Genomic DNA, 19,206 nt, shown 5'->3' with positions numbered 1-19,206 from the left:
CTTACTTTGCTTAGCATAATACACTCTAGCTCCATCCATGTCGTTACAAATGGCAAGATTTCATTCTTTTGATGGCTAAGTAATATTCCAGTGTGTGTGTGTGTGTGTGTGTGTGTGTGTGTGTGTGTGTGTATCACCTCTTCTTTATCCATTCTCAGTTGGTGGACATTTGGGCTCTCTCCATAGTTTGGCTGTTGTTGATAATGCTGCTTTAAACATCTGGGTGCATGTACCCCTTTGAATTAGTATTTTTTATCCTTTAGGTAAATACCTAGTAGTACAATTGCTGGATTGTAGGGTAGTTCTATTTTCAACTTTTTGAGGAACTTCCAGTTCTCTAGAGTGGCTGCATCAGTTTGTATTTTCTTCTGAGGCAAAGATAAAGAGCCTTGCTACTGGATCAAGGAATACACATTAATAGGCAATGAGTCTTTGACGTGTGCCAGGTTGTTGAGTTAATACTTTTAGACCATGGCTTCCCCTTTCGTGTACTTTCAATCAAAGAAAGGTTTATTATGATTTGGAAGATTAGCAAAGATGATTTTTGAAGAAATATTTTGAGATTACTGAAGGTGTTTGGTTTCTGTGTTTTCTGACAGTGGTTCCCAAGATGTTTAAGTTAAATCATAGAGGCCTATTTCAAAAGACCTGCTGTGTATACTCTACAACATCTAACTAATTCAGAAATTATTTCATTTGTCCTTAGTGTTTGGCCTTGGATAATTTGTGATCTCTCATTGGATTATGTCCTTCCTCAGCCAATATATTATGGCTCAGGTCAAGTGTTGGCAAACAGTGGCTTGCTGTCCAAAGACAGCCACTGGCAGTTTTTATACAGCCTGTGAGCTAATAAGAGTGGTTTTTACATTCCTACATGGGTGAGAAAATTAAAAGAAAAATAATATCATGACCTGTAAAAATGATATGAACCTCAAATTTCAAGGTCCATAAATAAAATTTTATTAGAACATACCATGCTTATTCACTTATGAATTGTCTGTTGCTGTTTTTTGCAGTATAATAGCAGAGTTGAGTAGTTGTGACAGAGTCAAAAATATTTAGTATCTGGCCCTTCACAGAATAAGTTTGCTGAACCCCGGATAATGAATTGTTATTTTGTAGAACTAAAATTTCTTTTTAGAAACTCTATGAATATATAGTTGATCTTACAGTTTCAAGATGCGTTACTGCATATCCTTATGATCTTGGTTTAAGATTTGAGAAAAGTAGTATGGGGCTTCAGTAAATGTCTAAAGCATAACTTTTCGGGTGAATTGTTGATTGTTCCCTGGTGAAGGCAGTGAATATTGGCTATCTTCATCAACTAAAACATGAAAGACAGTAAAGATAGGGCCAAAGAGAATACGTTTGGATTAGGCAATATTAGAAAATGAGATATAACTCTTTGGTAAATAGCTTACAGAAGTTAGATGAATTTGTATCCTCTACCATCGCAGTTTTTGTTTTGTTTGTAAAACATATTTTGCTTGGACTAATGTGAGGGATAATTAATCCTTGTATTAAAAGTCTGTTACAGTTGGCTTAGATCTTCCTTAACTTCAGCATTAAGAGGTTTCTAGGCAATGGTGTCAATAGAGTCAGTCTGAACCCTTACAGATTTGACTCCCAATTATTCTGTCTTTTCCCAGTGATTCTGGTACCATGACCAGTTATTTGGTTGTTGTTTGAATCAGTATACTAATGTCCATAGCCATAATTTGATAATGTGCAGTAGAATTTTCTGTAACTCCTGAAAATATTTTGCCTGTGGTATATATTTTGCAGAATAGATTTCTAATGATGAAATTTACAGGAAAGTGCCATAGAGAGGAAAGGACTGTTCTTCTGACAAAAGTAACAGTTATAGGTTGGGACGTGGAAAGGGATTTAAGATTGTTAGAAATTCCCACTACTTAAATGGTTTTAGTATTTTGAGTAATCTGATTTCCCATGGTAGTAGAATTAATAGTACAGGTGGTGGCACCTGTATCAACAAGAAGTTGTATTGTTGTTCATCTGTATTTACAGGTAGTTCTCTTCAGAACTGTATTCTGGGTGGTAGTGTTTCTCTTGAAGTGGCATTATTAGGCAGATTTTGGGAAATTGTTCTATTTCTTACCAATATGATACATTGAATTGTCCTACTTGTAATTTCTCTAAGCACAAGCACAGAGTACTGAGGACTTTTTAGTGTGTTTTTATTTGAGGAACCGGGTGTTTTATGTGGAAAACCAGTAGTTCGTTTTCATTTCTAGCTTGTTACTTCCTAGGACTTTTTTGAAGATGTTCAACCATATGTTGGAGGTAGTCTAAACTGGATGTGTCTCATTCCAGTTTATTTTTCTAAGTCCCCTATTTTATATAATCCCCCCCCCCCCCGCCGCCAAAAGGGCTTAATTTACTTCTGCTGTTAGAGCTACCACATAATACTATTTAAAGCTTACTGGAATCTAGTTTTAAACTCTCCTCTTGTTTAATCTTTATTTTTTAAAAAATTTTTGTTCAATTTATCCTTAAAGGAAAGGCTTTATAAATGTCCTTGTATAGTGCATTTCCTATTCTTTTTGCCCATTCAGGGGCATTTTTAAAATTATGCACAGCTGAGTTATTTAAATTCTGTCTTGATCTTTCCCATTCTGTTCTTTTAACAATTTTTCCACACGGCGGTCTAATAATTAAGTGAATCAGTTGGTCTAGATCTGGTAGATCTAACAATATATTAAATTTTGAAACAAATTTTCTCTTTTCCTGAGGATTAAGAAACCACTTAATAGTAGACCTCAATTCAGATCTAGTCCAGGGTTTAACTTAACTTCCATGGCCTGATTTCTGTTCTAGCATGAGGATACTGCACGATATGATAATTTCTTTGCTGTGAAGGAGGAGGTCAGGGGAAGGGGAAGAAATAGGGTAAGAATGAGAACAAAAAAAAAGTTGCATAGGAAAAAGAGATTACTTACCTCTTGAGAAAAGGACCCATGTCCTGTTTCCTTCTTAGAGGTAGCCTTTTATCACTGAGTTCACCTACAAATGATCTAAAATGGGCAAATGACTATAAAAGTAGTCATCTGTTAAATTTAATATAGCTAATATATGTATGGACTGAGATGTAAAATGAAATGCTGTGTATTGCAAAGAAAATATGACAGTTCCTGTCATAAGGGAAGTAGAATCCAATAGAGACAGTAGGGAGTGAGGGAACTAATGTGAATTGTTTACTTTTCTATGTACTAGGCATGCTTGTAGATGCCGTAAGTATTTTATCGTATCTAATATTCAAAATAATCCTGAGAAATACATAGATTACCTCTCTCCTCCCCGATTTTATAGTTTGGGCAATGAAGACTCTGAGAATTTAAATGGTTTTACCAAGGTTACACAGCAAGACACATATGAAACCAGGATTTGAATCTGGTCTAAGACACAAACAAGTAGAAGGTAGAATGAAACATACAACAGAGGCATAAAAATGAGCCTTTGGAGTTTAATACCATCAAAGTCTCTTTAGTTCAGGGATATTTAAGGAAGGCTTCATGAAGGAGGTAACATTTAAGCTGCGCTTTGTAGGTTTAGGAAGGTGGAGGGGTGTCTGGGTGGCTCAGTTAAGCGTCTGCCTTCAGTTCAAGTCGTGATCCCAGGGTCGTGGGATTGAGTCCTGAGTCTGACTCAGCGGGAATCTGCTTCTCTCTGTCTCTCTGTCTCTCTGCCTCTTCCCTCTGCTTGTGCTCTTTCTCTCTCTCTCTCAAATAAATAAATAAATCTTCAAAAAAAAAAAAAGATTTTAACAGGTGGATTCGTCAAGGAAAGCCAATGAGTGATAGAGCCAGGATTGAATCCAATTTAATCTGAAGCTAAAGCCTATTTTCTTTCCATTACATAAAACTAGAACAGTCAAAGCAAATGTGGGAAGCCAGTGTGACTTTTATAAAAAAAGATTTTATTACCACAAGTTACAGGAAAAAAAAGCTGAAAAGGAAGGTCAAGACAAAAATTTGAAGTACTTTCAGTGGAAAGACATGTTTTATAGTGTAGAAATCATTCCAAATACCATAATTACCTATGAAGAGTACATTTACTTTCTCTCCTTGGCAACTCTTATCTTAGGACCAGTATTTCAGAGGGTCTGGTGGGTTGAATGATAATGGATTAAAATGGAGGTGGGTCCGGGTGTGGGGCTATAGAGCAGGAAAATTGGAAACTGCTTTTGATAGGAGCCAATGTATTCTTTGGTGTATTTGTTTTTAGTCGAAACCATTTTACAAAATGAAACGCCTGTCAAAGGCTGATCGTGGAAGAGCAGAAAATCAGACGATTCCCAAACTAACCGATTTATTGGAACTTGCACAGAAGGAGAAAAAATTTGTGATATTTGATCTTAATGCCCCTCCACAAAAACATCCTCTCAGAAACACATATATTCGCCGTGTAGTAAGCGTGATCCTTGCCTCTAAAATTGAGCAACATCTGGTATGTCTCCCCCATTATTTATGGTGGTATTTGGGAGGTGGGGAGCATGTCCCAGGAGCATAGCAGTTGAACCTGATCTACCCTGTCCATCTTCCCTGAGATGCCCAAATAATTTTGCTCTCTGTAGAAATGGAGGTTGTTACTTATGTAGCTACATGTGACAATCTAAGAATGACCCAGCTAAATTGTCCCTAGTGGGGAAAAACATGGAAGCTGTTTGCTACTCCAAGCGAAGTGAAATAACAGCACTCTGCTAAAAAGGCAAGTGTGCAATGACTATGGGATGTGACCTGCACCGTCACTAGCGTAAACTATTAGAAAGGGCTTGGGCAACGCTGAGGCTTTGAGGATTTGGCTTTAATTAATGATACAGAAGAAACAGCTGGTTCTTATTTGAGCAGAGATTTGTTCATCATGTTTTTCAGAAGCAATTCTCTGCACTTGAGCAATCATTCCAAATCTCTTAAGTTCTCAGAAGGTGGTAGAGTGCTGAGTGAAACAAATATGTGTTTTCTTGCAAACGGTACTATTTCCACAGATGAATCATTTTCGTATTTCCCATTGACAGGAAATGACCCCTTTCAAAGATGATTTTTAGTGTCATCAACCAGAGGAAAAATGATTCCCACCTTTCATCCACACCTACCAACCCCTCATCCACTTTGGTTAGCGTGAGCCTATCTGAACACAGTGGGCATTTGACTCAGGCTGTGGACTCTAGAAATCTCAGCTCCAGAACAGTCCTGGTGACAGCCCCATGATAAGAGTTCGTTAGGCCAAGTTGGCTCTCACCAAGAACCAGAATCTCTCTCCACTCCCTGTAGACTGTTACCAGTGCTGGGATGAGGCTCCATTTATCCTACATGGGGCTCTTTGTACCTGGAGAGCTGATTGTCCACTGAAAGACTTCCTTTTTCTCCTTACAGATTTTTTGGTTGCCAAATTTTGATAGGCAGTATGTCAGAAACGCAGCTCCTGGTTTTCAGCACGTGGGCCGGTTATTTTCCATTGAACGTCTTACAAAAGAAAATATCAGTAGAATAAATGTCGACTACAAGAGGCTGTTCTACCACGGGCTGAGGTAAGTTTGGCCACACTTCTTTGGGCAGGCATTGCCTTACTTGCATAAAATCTGCACTCCCACCAAGCTCCTTCGCTTCTTCTCGTCTCAAGATTTCTTTGTGTGGCTTTTTTTGGAATTCCCTAGTTTCCCCTCTTCCCGTTCCCACCTTATCTTCCTGCCTCCCTCTGCCAGCAAACATTTGTCAGGTATAGACTAGCCTTGAGCATAGTCTTCGTCTGCAGCCCCTTCTCCTTTATCTCCGATCTGTTATCATTCAACGTGCTTTTTTGTTTGCTTGGCGGTTTTGTTCTTACATAAGGTGATCATTGAACAGTCAGAAATCAGGAACTTATTTATTTCCTCCTGCCAGTGCCAGATGATTGCCGCACTTCATAAAAAGCCTTGTGGTCCAGATGGCCAGATTTTTTTACAGGGATAATTAAGAACATAACTAAATCATTAAAAAAAAAACCAACAACAAACCTTAAAACAGCCAAGCACAAGAAGAAACTAAAATTATCAAGTACATTTATAAATATGTCATTAGTGACAGATTTTTCAAATTAAAAGCACCAAGGAATAAAATGGCAACTTTTCCAAACTTAACTGTTATTAATCACTGCTTAATTTAATCCATATTTCCTTTCTCTTAGATTTAAAAGTAAATTTTTTTCAGATGATTTTAAATGCTTCAAAGACAAAGTTTTCCTTGGAGAGATATATATCCAAAATCTCCTTGGGCTTAATAAAAATTCCCACTAGTTACCTTTCTGCATCTCAAGCCATGAACTAAGCTGTTGGATTTACCCCTGCTCCCGTTCTCACTTTTCCTGCCTCTCTGGCCGTGTGGTGGTTGATCATGAAATATTGGGTTTTTTCTTTTAGCAGTGTTTTACCTCTATTTCCCAATAAGAAGATTTCTCTTTGCTCAACTACTACTTCTATTTAGAGTGTATTTCTCTTTCCTTTTATTTTTTTTTTCAAATAGAAAATAGCTGTATAATGATGTCCTTCTCTGCTACTCATAATTTAGATCAATCTAGTAGTTGAAAAATAATTATAATAGCTTCCACTTATTGAGCCTTTATTATGTGTCAAGTTCTGTGGTTGTTAGACCACAGGCTCTTTTTCACATCATGGCTTACTCATCAGCTGCACATGACCTTGGACAAACTTCTAATCGTCTCATTTCTCATTTGTAAATTAAGAGTAGCAATAACCTAAAAGGAAAAAAAAGAATAGCAATAGCATGATGGACTGGTTAAAAGATTAGGTGAGAGGGGCGCCTGGGTGGCTCAGTCGTTAAGCATCTGCCTTTGGCTCAGGGCGTGATCCCGGTGTTCTGGGATCGAGCCCCACATCAGGCTCTTCCGCTGGGAGCCTGCTTCTTCCTCTCCCACTCCCTCTGCTTGTGTTCCCTCTCTCACTAGCTGTCTCTATCTCTGTCAAATAAATAAATAAAATCTTTAAAAAAAAAAAAAGATTAGGTGAGAATATCCTTTATATTATGGACATGCAAAATGCTGGGCAAGTGTAAGTACACAATTAAGTGTTAGCTGCTGCTTTTATCATCACCGTCCTTACATGCTATGCCCTGGAAATTATCACCATCCCTTTTGCGAATGAGGAAGCTTGCTTCTAAAGATGAAAAGTTCAAACAGGCTAGGTAATTGACCAAAATTAATATACTTGGTCAGTAGGGGACCAAACTTAGATTTATTTTTTTAAAGATTTTATTTATTTATTAGAGAGAGAGAGAGAGCACACAAGCAGGGGGAAGGGGCAGAGGGAGATACAGGCTCCCCACTGAGCAGGGAGCCTAATGGGGGGCTCAATAGCAGGACCCTGGGGTCATGACCTGAGCAGAAGGCAGCTGCTTAATCGATTGAGCCACCCAGGTGCCCCCAAACTGAGATTTAAATATAGGTCTGACAGAGTCCAGAATCCAAATTCTTTCACCCTAGGTCTTTAAAGTTATTTCTTAGCTATAGTTATATGGGAGGCTGGCATCAAATTTGGGAGGGATCATATCCTGAGTCCTATTATAAAGTCAAGCAGTTTAATTTAGCTCAGCACATATTTACTGAGTAATAATATGTACAAGTGCACCATGCTAGTTTTATGTGAAAAGTCAGAAGCAAGGCACCATTCTTTTCCTTAAGGAAACCATGTGTTCTAATAAGGACAGTAAAGGTTTCTCCCTATAGCTATACTGCAAAGCTGACTGTGATAAATTCATGTGTTGTACGTTATTCCAAGTCCTTCTCCTCAAGGACCACTACATTTTAAGAAATTAAGTAGTTGTACCTTAAGTTATTGGTATAATGTTTATGACCAGAATATTTGTAATTATGATCACATTTCCAATACATTCTCTGTGATTATGCTCACTTCATAATCTATCTGACCACTGTCACAAGACAGACATCGTGACCCTGCCATTTTGACTGAGAATGCTTTAAATACATTATTTTAATCAAAATTATATGAATATAGAGATGCCCTCTACTTTATTTCTGATGTGGGAATTTTTATAGTGTTTTAAAATTTTAATTTTAGGGGTGTCAGGGTGGCTTAGTCAGTTAAGCATCTGCCTTTGGCTCAGGTCATGATCCCAGAGTCCCAGGATCGAGATCCTCATTGGGCTCCCTGCTTAGCGGGGAGCCTGCTTCTCTCTGCCCCTCTCTTCTGCTCTGCTCTCTCTCCCTCTCTCAAATAAATAAATAAAACTTTTAAAAAATAAATTCGAGTTAGTTAACATATAGGGGAACATTGGTTTCAGTAGTAGACCTAGTGATTCATCACTTACATAATAACACCTGGTGCTCATCACAAGTGTCTTCCTTAATACCTATCACCCATTTAGCTTATCCCCTAACCACCTCCCTCCATCAACCCTCAGTTTGTTCTCTATAGTTAAGAGTCTCTATGGTTTGCTTTCCTCTTTTATTTTCCCCTTCCTCTGTGTTCATCTATTTTGTTTCTTAAATGCCACATATGAGTGAAATTATATGAAATTTGTCTTTCTCTAACTTATTTCACTTAGCATAATACACTCTAGCACCATCTGTGTCATTGCAAATGGCAAGATTTCATTCTTTTTGATGGCTGAATAATATTCCAGTGTGTGTGTGTGTGTGTGTGTGTGTGTGTGTGTGTGTGTGTGTACACACCCCACATCATCTTTATCCATTCATTAGTCAATGGACATTTGGGCTCTCTCCATAGTTTGGCTATTGTTGATAATGTTGCTATAAACATGAGGGTACATGTACCCTTTCAAATCTGTATTTGTGTGTGTGTGTGTGTGTATGCTTGAAAATTTTTTTTATAATAATTTTTTATTATGTTATGTTAGTCACCATACAGTACATCCCTAGTTTTTGATGTAATGTTCCATGATTCATTACTTGCATATAACACCCAGGGCACCATGCAATACATGCCCTCCTTAATACCCATCGCTGGCCTATCCCAGTCTCCCATCCCCCTCCCCTCTGAAGCCCTCAGTTTGTTTCCCAGAGTCCGTAGTCTCTCATGTTCATTCCCCCTTCTGTTTACCCCCTCTTCATTCTTCCCTTTCTTCTCCTACCGATCTTCCTATTTCTTATGTTCCATAAATGAGTGAAACCATATAATTGACTTTCTCTGCTTGACGTATTTCACTTAGCATTATCTCCTCCTGTCCCGACCATGTTGCAGCAAATGTTGAGAAATCATTCTTTTTGATGGCTGAGTAATATTCCGTTGTATATATGGACCACATCTTCTTAATCCAGTCATCCGTTGAAGGGCATCTTGGTTCCTTCCACGATATAGCTATTGTGGACAATGCTGCTATGAACATTGGGGGGCATATGGCCCTTCTCTTCACTATGTCTGTATCTTTGGGGTAAATACCCAGTAGTGCAATGGCTGGGTCATAGGGTAGCTCAATTTTTAACTTTTTTTTTTTTTTTTAAAGATTTTTTATTTATTTATTTGACAGAGAGAGACAGCCAGCGAGAGAGGGAACACAAGCAGGGGGAGTGGGAGAGGAAGAAGCAGGCTCATAGCAGAGGAGCCTGATGTGGGACTCGATCCCGGTACGCCAGGATCACGCCCTGAGCCGAAGGCAGACGCTTTAACGACTGCGCTACCCAGGCGCCCCTCAATTTTTAACTTTTTAAGGGACCTCCACACTGTTTTCCAAAGTGGCTGTACCATCTTGCATTCCCACCAACAGTGTAAGAGGGATCCCCTTTCTCCACATCCTCTCCAACATTTGTTGTTTCCTGCCTTGTCAATTTTTGCTATTCTAACTGGCATAAAGTGGTATCTCAATGTGGTTTTGATTTGAATTTCCCTGATGGCTAATGATTTTGAACATTTTTTCATGTGTCTGTTAGCCATTTGTATGTCTTCATTGGAAAAGTCTCTGTTCATATCTTCTGCCCATTTTTTTATTTGATTATTTGTTTCCCGTGTATTGAGTTTGAGAAGTTCTTTGTAGACCTTGGATACTAATCTTTTATCTGTAGTGTCATTTGCAAATATCAAATCTGTATTTTTGTATCCTTTGGGTAAATACCTAGTAGTGCAATTGCTGGGTCATAGGGTAGTTCTATTTTTAACTTCTTGAGGAACCTCCATACTGTTTTCCACAGTGACTGCACCAGTTTGCATTCCCAGCAACAGTGCAAAAGTTTCCTCTTTTCCGCATCCTTGCCAACATCTGTTGTTTCTTGAGTTGTTAATTTTAGCCATTCTGACAGGTGTGAGATGGTATCTCATTACGGTTTTGATTTGTATTTCCCTGATGCTGAGTGATGTTGAACATCTTTTCATGTGTCTTTTAGCCATCTGTGTACTTTTATTTGGAAAAGTGTCTATTCATGTCTTCTGCCCATTTCTTAACTGGATTATTTTATAGATTTTGGATTCTAACCCATTATCAGATATGTCATTTGCCAATACATTTTGAGAGTAGAAATTTTGATTTTTCCTCTTTTCCTTGGTCATTCTTGCTAGGAGTTAGTGAATTTTATTAATCATTTCAAAACACAAAAAAATTTTGGCTTTGTTATACTTTTCTATTGCACATTTGCTTTCCCATTTCATTGATTTCTGTTCTTTATTATTTTCTTCTTCTACTGGAAGTTTAATTTGCTCTTCTTTATTTTTTTATTTGTAGAAACTTTATGTTTGAGTTTTAGATATGACAATAGGGACATAAGCCTTCTTATGAACATAATATAAAGCTGGAATTAGATATGGAGTTTAAAATAGGAAGTATATTAGCGAATAATTCCAAATATAAAATACACACCAGGGCACCTGGGTGGCTCAGTCAGTTAAACATCCAGCTCTTGATTTCAGCTCAGGTCATGATCTCAGGTTATGCGATTGAGCCCTGCATTGGGCTCCTTGCTCAGTGGGGAGTCTGCTTGAGATTCTCCCTCTCCCTCTTCCTCTGCCCCTCCCCTCACTTGCACTTGCGCTTGCTTGCTCTCTCTCTAAAATAAATCTTTAAAAAAAATAAATCTTTTTAAAAAAATAAAATAAAATATGTACTATATAATAATACTCTAATAAAAGTATACTTCAGTTTTTCAAATCTTAAAGCATAGAATAGATAGTATATATCTGGTCTCATAATTTACTTTTCTCAAAACATTCCTTTTTTTTATTGAAGTATAGTTGACACACAATGTTACATTAGTTTCAGGTGTACAACGTAGTGATTCTACAACTCTACAAATTATGGTGCGCTCACCACAAGTGTAGCTACCATCTGTCACCATATAAGGCTATTACAGTACCATTGGCTATATTCCTTCCCTATGCTGTACCTTTTATCCCTATGACTTATTCATTCCATAATTGAAAGCCTGTGTTTCCCACTTCCCTTTACCCATTTTGCCCAGACCCCCCAACCCCATCCCCTCTGGCAACCATCGGTTCTATTTATAGGTCTGTTGATGTGTTGGTTGGTTGATCGGTTGGTTATTCATTTACTTTGCTTTTAAGATTCCACATATAATTGAAATCATATGGTATTTGTCTTTAACTTATTTCACTTAGCATATTTTCTAAGTCTATCTATGTTATTGCAAATGGCAAGATCTCATTCTTTTTTATGGCTGAGTAATATTTCATTGTATATAAATATACCACATTCATTTTTTGATAGACAGTTGGGCTGCTTCCATATCATGGTTATTGTAAATAAAGCTGCAATAAACATAGGGGTGCATATATATTTTTGAAATACTTTTGGTTCTCCTTAGGTAAATATCCAGTAGCTGAATTACTGGGTCTTATGGTATTCTTATTTCTAATATTTTGAGGAATCTCCATACTGTTTCCCACAGTGGCTGTACTAATTTATCCCACCAACTATGCACAGGAGTTCCTTTTTCTGCACATTCTCACCACTCTTGTTACTTCTTGCCTTGTTGATACTAGCCATTCTGACAGATGTAAGGTGATGTCTCATTGTGGTTTTGATTTGCATTTCCCTGATGAACAGTGAGATTGAGTATCTTTTCATCTTTTCAAGATGTCTCTTGGCCATCAGTATGTCTTCTTTGGAAAAATGTCTGTTTAGATCCTCTACCAATTTTTAAAATCAGATTACTTTTTGATGATGTTGAGTTACATAAGATATTTATATGTTTTTGATATTAACTCCTTATTGGATACATCATTTGTAAATATCTTCTCCCATTCAGTTGGTTGCCTTTTCATTTTATTGATAGTTTCCTTTGCTGTGCAAAAGCTCTTCATTTAGATGCAGCCCCAATAGTTTATTTTTGCTTTTGTTTCTCTTCCCCTATGCCTAGAGACATATCTGGAAAAATGTTTCTAAGGCCTAATGCCTGTGCTTTCTTCTAAGAGTTTTATGGTTTTGGGTCTCACGTGTAGGTTTTTTTATTCATTTTGAATTTATTTTTGTGAGTCGTATAAGAAAGTGGTTCCCAGGGGCACCTGGGTGGCACAGCGGTTAAGCGTCTGCCTTCAGCTCAGGGTGTGATCCCAGTGTTATGGGATCGAGCCCCGCATCAGGCTCCTCCGCTATGAGCCTGCTTCTTCCTCTCCCACTCCCCCTGCTTGTGTTCCCTCTCTCGCTGGCTGTCTCTATCTCTGTAGAATAAATAAATAAAATCTTTAAAAAAAATAAAAAATAAATAAAATTAAAAAAAGAAAGTGGTTCCCATTAATTCTTTTACATGTAGCTGTCTGGTTTTCCTAGCACCATTTATTGAACCGATTGCCCTTTCCAATCATATATCTTGCCTCCTTTGTCCTAGATTTATTGACTGTATGTGCATGAGTTTATTTCTGGGCTCTCTGTTCTTTTGATCTGTGTGTCTGTGTTTTGCCTGTACCATACTGTTTTGATTATTACAGCTTTGTAGTATATCTTGAAATCTGGGATTGTGATACCTCCAGCTTTGTTATTCTTACTTAAGATTGCTTTGGCTATTTGGGGTGTTTTGGGGTCTCATACAAATTTTAGGATATTTGTTCTAGTTCTGTGAAAAATGTTCTTGGAATTTTGATAGGGATAGTTTAAATCTATAGATTACTTTGCGTAGTGTGGACATTCTAACAATATTCTTTCCATGAGCCTGGAATTCTTTCCATTTCTTTGTGTCATCTTCAATTTTTTTCATTAATTGTTTTGTAGTTTTCAGAGTAGAGGTTTTTCACCTCCTTGGTTAAATTTATTCCTAAGTATTTTATTCTTTTTGGTGTGACTGTAAATGGATTGTTTTCTTAATTTCTCTCTGTGCTGCTTCATTATTAGTGTATAGAAATACAACAGATTTCTGTGTATTAATTTTGTATCCTGCAACTTGACTGAATTCATTTATAAGTTCTAATAGTTTTTTGGTGGACTCCTTACGGTTTTCTATGTATAGTATCATGTCATCTGCAAATTATGACAGTTTTACTTCTTCCTTATGAGTTTTAATGCCTTTTATTCCTTTTTCCTACCTGATTACTGCAGCTAGGATGTCCAGTACCATGTTGAATAAAAGTGGTGAGAGTAGACACCTTGTCTTGTTCCTGATCTTAGAGGAAACGCTCTCAGTTTTTCCCCATTGAGTATGATGTTAGCTCTGGATTTTTCATATATGGCCTTTATAATATTGCAGTATGTTCTCTAACCCCACTTTGTTGAAAGTTTTAATCATGAACAGATGTATTTTTCACATGCTTTTTCTGCATTTTGAGATGATCGTATGGCTTTTATCCTTCCACTTCTTAATGGGATATATCTCATTGGTTGATTTGCTAAAAAATTTTTATTTTAATATTTTTAATGTTTTTTTTATTATATTATGTTAGTCACCATACACTACATCCCTGGTTTCTGATGCAAAGTTTGATGATTCATTAGTTGCATATAACACCCAGTGCACCATGCAATACGTGCCCTCCTTACTAACCATCACCAGTCTATCCCATTCACCCACCCCCATCCCCTCTGAAGCCCTCAGATTTTTCCCAGAGTCCATAGTCTCTCATGCTTCATTCCCCCTTCTGATTACCCCCCTTTCTTTATCCCTTTCTTCCCCTACCGATCTTCCTAGTTCTTATGTTCCATAGACGAGAGAAATCATACGATAATTGTCTTTCTCTGCTTGACTTATTTCACTTAGCATTATCTCCTCCAGTGGTGTCCATGTTGCAGCAAATGTTGAGAACTCGTTTTTTCTGGTAGCTGAGTAATCTTACATTTTATATATGGACCACAGCTTCTTAATCCAGTCATCTGTTGAAGGGCATCTCAGTTCCTTCCACGATACAGCTATTGTGGACACTGCTGCTATGAACATTGGGGTGCATATGGCCCTTCTCTTCACTACGTCTGTATCTTTGGGGTAAACACCCAGTAGTGCAATGGGTGGGTCATAGAGTAGCTCAATTTTTAACTTTTTAAGGGACCTCCACACTGTTTTCCAGAGTGGCTGCACCAACCTGCATTCCCACAAACAATGTAGGAGGGATCCCCTTTCTCCACATCCTCTCCAGCAATTGCTGTTTCCTGCCTTGTTAATTTTTGCCATTCTAACTGGTGTAAGGTGGTATCTTAGTGTGGTTTTGATTTGAATTTCCCTGATGGCTAATGATTTTGAACATTTTTTCATGTGTCTGTTGGCCATTTGTATGTCATCATTGGAAAAGTGTTCATATCTTCTGCCCATTTTATGATTTGTTTATTTGTTTCTCTGTATTGAGTTTGAGAAGTTCTTTGTAGATCTTGGATACCAGTCCTTTATCTGTAGCATCATTTGCAAATATATTCTCCCATTCTGTGGGCTGCCTCTTAGTGTTTTTGACTGTTTCCTTGGCTGTGCAGAAGCTTTTTATCTTGATGAAGTCCCACAAGTTCATTTTATCTTTTGTTTCTCTTGCCTTTGGAGATGTGTCATGAAAAAGGTTGCTTTGGCCAATGTCGTAGACGTTGCCGCCTATGTTCTCCTCTAGGATTCTGATGGATTCCGGTCTCACATCGAGGTCTTTCATCCATTTGGAGTTTATCTTTGTGTATGGTGTGACAAAGTGGTCAAGTTTCATTCTTTTGCATGTAGCTGTCCAATTTTCCCAGCACCATTTATTGAAGAGACTGTCTTTTTTCCACTGGATGTTTTTTCCTGCTTTATCAAAGATTAGTTGCCCAAAGAGCCGAGGGTTCATTTCTGGGCTCTCTATTCTGTTCCATTGGTCTGTGTGTCTGTTTTTGTGCCAGTACCATGCTGTCTTTGTGATCACAGCTTTGTAGTACAGCTCGAAATCCGGCATTGTGATGCCCCCAGCTTTGTTTTTCCTTTTCAACAGTTCCTTGGCGATTTGGAGCTTTTTCTGGTTCCATACAAATTTAAGGGCTATTCGTTCCAGTTCCTTGAAAAATGTCATTGGTATTTTGATCGGGGTAGCACTGAAAGTGTAGATTGCTCTGGGTAGCATGGACATTTTAACTATGTTAATTCTTCTGATCCATGAGCATGGAATATTTTCCCATCTTTTTGTGTCTTCCTCAATGTCTTTCAAGAGTGATTTATAGTTTCTAGAATATAGGTCCTTTACGTCTCTGGTTAAGTTAATTCCAAGGTAACGTATGGTTTTTGGTGCTATTGTAAATGGGATGGATTCCCTAATTTCTCTTTCTTCAGTCTCATTATTCGTGTATAGAAAGAAATGCAACTGATTTCTGAGCATTGATTTTGTATCCTGCCACATTACTGAATTGCTCTATAACTTCCAATAGTTTGGGAGTGGATTTTTTTGGTTTTCCATATAGAGTATCATGTCTTCTGAGAAGAGAGACAGTTTGACTTCTTCTTTGCTGATTTGTATACCTTTTATACCTTTTTGTTGCCTGATTGCTGTTGCAAGGACTTCTAGTACTATGTTGAATAATAGTGGCGAGAATGGGCATCCTTGTCGTGTTCCTGATCTTAAGGGAAAGGCTTCCAGCTTTTCCCCATTGAGAATAATATTTGCTGTAGGTTTTTCATAGATGGCTTTTATGATCTTGAGAAATGTACCATCTATTCCTACACTCTGAAGGGTTTTAATCAGGAAAGGATGCTGTATTTTGTCAAATGCTTTTTCTGCATCTATTGAGAGAATCATATGATTTCTGAATTTTTGTTTCTGGATAAAATCTAAGACACTGATAGATCTGCGAATGTTGTACCACCCCTGCATCCCAGGGATGAATCCCACTTGGTCATGATGGATAATCCTTTTAATGTACTGGTGGATTCTATTAGCCAGGATCTTGTTGAGGATTTTGGCGTCCATATTCATTAGGGAAATCAGTGTATAATTCTCCTTTTTGTTGGGGTCTTTTCCTGGTTTGGGGATCAAGGTAATATTGGCCTCATAGAATGAGTTTGGTAGCTTTCCTTCTGTTTCTATTTTTTGAAATAGCTTTAGGAGAATAGGTATTATTTCTTCTTTGAATGTTTGGTAGAATTCCCCAGGAAAACCGTCCAGGCCTGGAGTTTTGTTTTTTGGAAGATTGTTTATCACTGACTCAATCTCTTCATAATTAATTGGCCTGTTTAAGAAATCAATTTCTTCCTGCTTCGGTCTTGGTAGTTTATAGGTTTCCAGGAAGGCCTCCATCTCTTCCAGATTGCTTAATTTATTGGCATATAGCTGTTGATAAAAGTTTCTAATAATCCTTCCAATTTCATTGGTGTTGGTTGTGACCTCTCCCTTTTCATTCATAATTTTATTAATTTGGGTCCTTTCTCTATTCTTTTGGATAAGTCTTGCCAGAGGTCTGTCAATTTTATTAATTCTCTCAAAGAACCAGCTTCTAGTTCTGTTGATCTGCTCTACTGTACTCTTGGTTTCTAATTCGTTGATTTCTGCTCTAATCGTGGTCAACTGCTTCCTCATGCGTGGATTAGGCCTGTCCCTCTGTTGCTGTTCCAGCTTCTTGAGGTGAGAATATAAAAACTGCATTTTAGATTTTTCTATTCTTTTGAGTGAGGCTTGGATGGCTATGTATTTCCCCCTTAGGACTGCCTTTGCAGGATCCCAAAGGTTTTGGACCATTGTGTTTTCATTCTCATTGGTCCCCATAAATTGTTTAAATTGATTTTTGATTTCCTGGTTTATCGAATCATTCCTGAGCAGGATGGTTCTTAGTTTCCAAGTGTTTGAGTTTCTTCCAAATTTTTCCTTGTGGTTGAGTTCCAATTTCAAAGCATTGTGGTCTGAGAATATGCAGGGAATAATTTCAGTCTTTTGGTATCGGTTGAGACCTGTTTTGTGTCCCAGAACATGGTCTATTGTTCAGAATGTTCCATGGACTTTAGAATAGAATGAGTATTCTTTGATTCTGGGGTATAGTGTTCTATATATATCTATGAGGTCCAACTCGTCGAGTATGGCATTCAAAGCCTTTGTTCCTTTACTGAGTTTTTGCGAGGGTGTTGTGTCTACTTCTGATAGTGGAGTGTTGAGGTCCCCTACTAGTAATGCATTTTTATCTATATGTCTCTTTATTGTGGTTAAGAGTTGGCTTGTGTATCTTGCTGCTCCCCTGTTGTGGGCATAGATATTTATAATTGTCATCTCCACTTGTTGGATACATCCTTTAAGAATAATATAGTGCCCTTCTGTGTCTCTAACTATAGTCTTTAGTTTAAAATCCAATCTATCTAAGAATTGCTACCCCAGCTTTCTTTTGAGGTCCATTTGCGTGAAAGATGGTATTCCATCCCTTTACTTTCAGTCGGAATGTATCTTTAGTTTCAAATGAGTCTCTTGTAGACAGCAAATGGATGGGTCATATCTTTTTATCCAATCTGCAACCCTGTTTCATGTTATGGGAGCATTCAGGCCATTTACATTGAGACTGAATATTGAGAGATATGATTTTAATGATGCCATGTTGCCAGTAAAGTCTTTGTTTCTATAGATTGTGACTTACTGTTCTGTATCACTCTTGGGGCCTTCTTACCTTTATAGAACCCCCCTTAATATCTCCTGTAGGGCTGGTTTCGTGGTTACGAAATTGGTCAAAGACTGGCGATTCTGGAAGGTCTTTATTTCTCCATCAATTCTGAATGACAGCGTTGCTGGATAAAGGATCCTTGGCTGCATGTTTTTCTCTGAAAGAGCTTTAAAAATGCCCCCCCAACCCTTTCTCTCATTCCAGGTCTGTGTAGACAGGTCTGACGTAATTCTGATACCTTTGCCTTGGTACGGGAGAGATTTCTTTGCCCTGGCCACTTTCAATACTGTATCCTTGGATCTAATATTTGCGAATTGCACTATGACGTGACGTGGCGTAGGTTTGTCGTGGGTGAGCTTGGGAGGGGTCCTCTCTGCCTCTTGGACACGAATGTTTGTTTCCCTCGCTAGATTAGGGAAGTTTTCAGCTACAATTTGTTCAAATATCTCTTCTAGACCTCTGTTTTTCTCCACCCCCTCGGGGATGCCGATGATTCTGACATTGGATCGTTTCATTGAGTCGGTGATCTCCTGTAACCTACATTCATGGGTGTGGATTTTAAGTCCAGATTCTATTTTCTCTTTTTCTTCTACTAACCCATCCTCCAATTCGCTAATACGTTCTTCTGCCTCAGTGACCCTGGCCGTCAGAGCCTCTAGTTTTGACATGCATTTGGCTCATAGAATTTTTAATTTCTGCCAGATTCGTTCTCATTTCCACCCTTAGAGATTCTATATTCTCATTAACATTTTCATTAATACTTTTTTCAAGTCTACACATCATCTTGACCATTGTTACTCTGAATTCCATTTCTGATAATTTGGTTATATCCATACCTTTTAGTTCTGTGGCAGAGGCACAGACTCATTGTCTTTTCTTTGCCGGGGGGTGGGGTTATCTCCTTCTCATCATTCTAATGAGGAGAGGTTGCGGGGTTGTCCAGAGCCCAAATTATTGGCCGGTACCCAGGCCGTGCGCCCTTGTTTTATAGGGATCTTAGGGATGTGGGCTTCTTGATTTTTCAGCCTGCCTTCTGGGGGAGGGGCCTGCCGCGCCAATACTCAGGCAACCCTGTTTGAGTAGAGTCTCCGTGTCCCCTGCAAGGGGGGATGGGGATGGGCACACTGTGAGCCGGTATTTCCAGACTTTTGTTCTCTGGTGGCTTTCCCTGGCGGTTTGCTGTGCCTCTTCTGAGAGAGCAGCAGCG

General features: G+C 38.3%; 1 protein-coding gene across 1 annotated transcript in view; it reads left to right on the top strand.

Moving 5' to 3' along the window:
- The window catches only part of GDPD4 (glycerophosphodiester phosphodiesterase domain containing 4), a 133,763-nt gene that overhangs the window by 62,149 nt on the left and 52,408 nt on the right, over positions 1 to 19,206 (top strand). Inside the window, exons 11-12 of the mRNA XM_087868179.1 lie at positions 4,246 to 4,467; positions 5,394 to 5,548. Of these exons, the coding sequence (XP_087724305.1) occupies positions 4,246 to 4,467; positions 5,394 to 5,548 (377 nt within the window). The remainder of the gene's footprint in view (positions 1 to 4,245; positions 4,468 to 5,393; positions 5,549 to 19,206) is intronic.

Source organism: Ursus americanus, chromosome 16, assembly GCF_024610735.1.
Source record: "Ursus americanus isolate L20-20 chromosome 16, mUrsAme1.1.p, whole genome shotgun sequence".
NCBI classification, from domain to species: Eukaryota; Metazoa; Chordata; class Mammalia; order Carnivora; family Ursidae; genus Ursus; species Ursus americanus.
The sequence above is the reverse complement of the archived record's forward strand: the minus strand, read 5'-3'. Positions and strand labels throughout refer to the sequence as shown.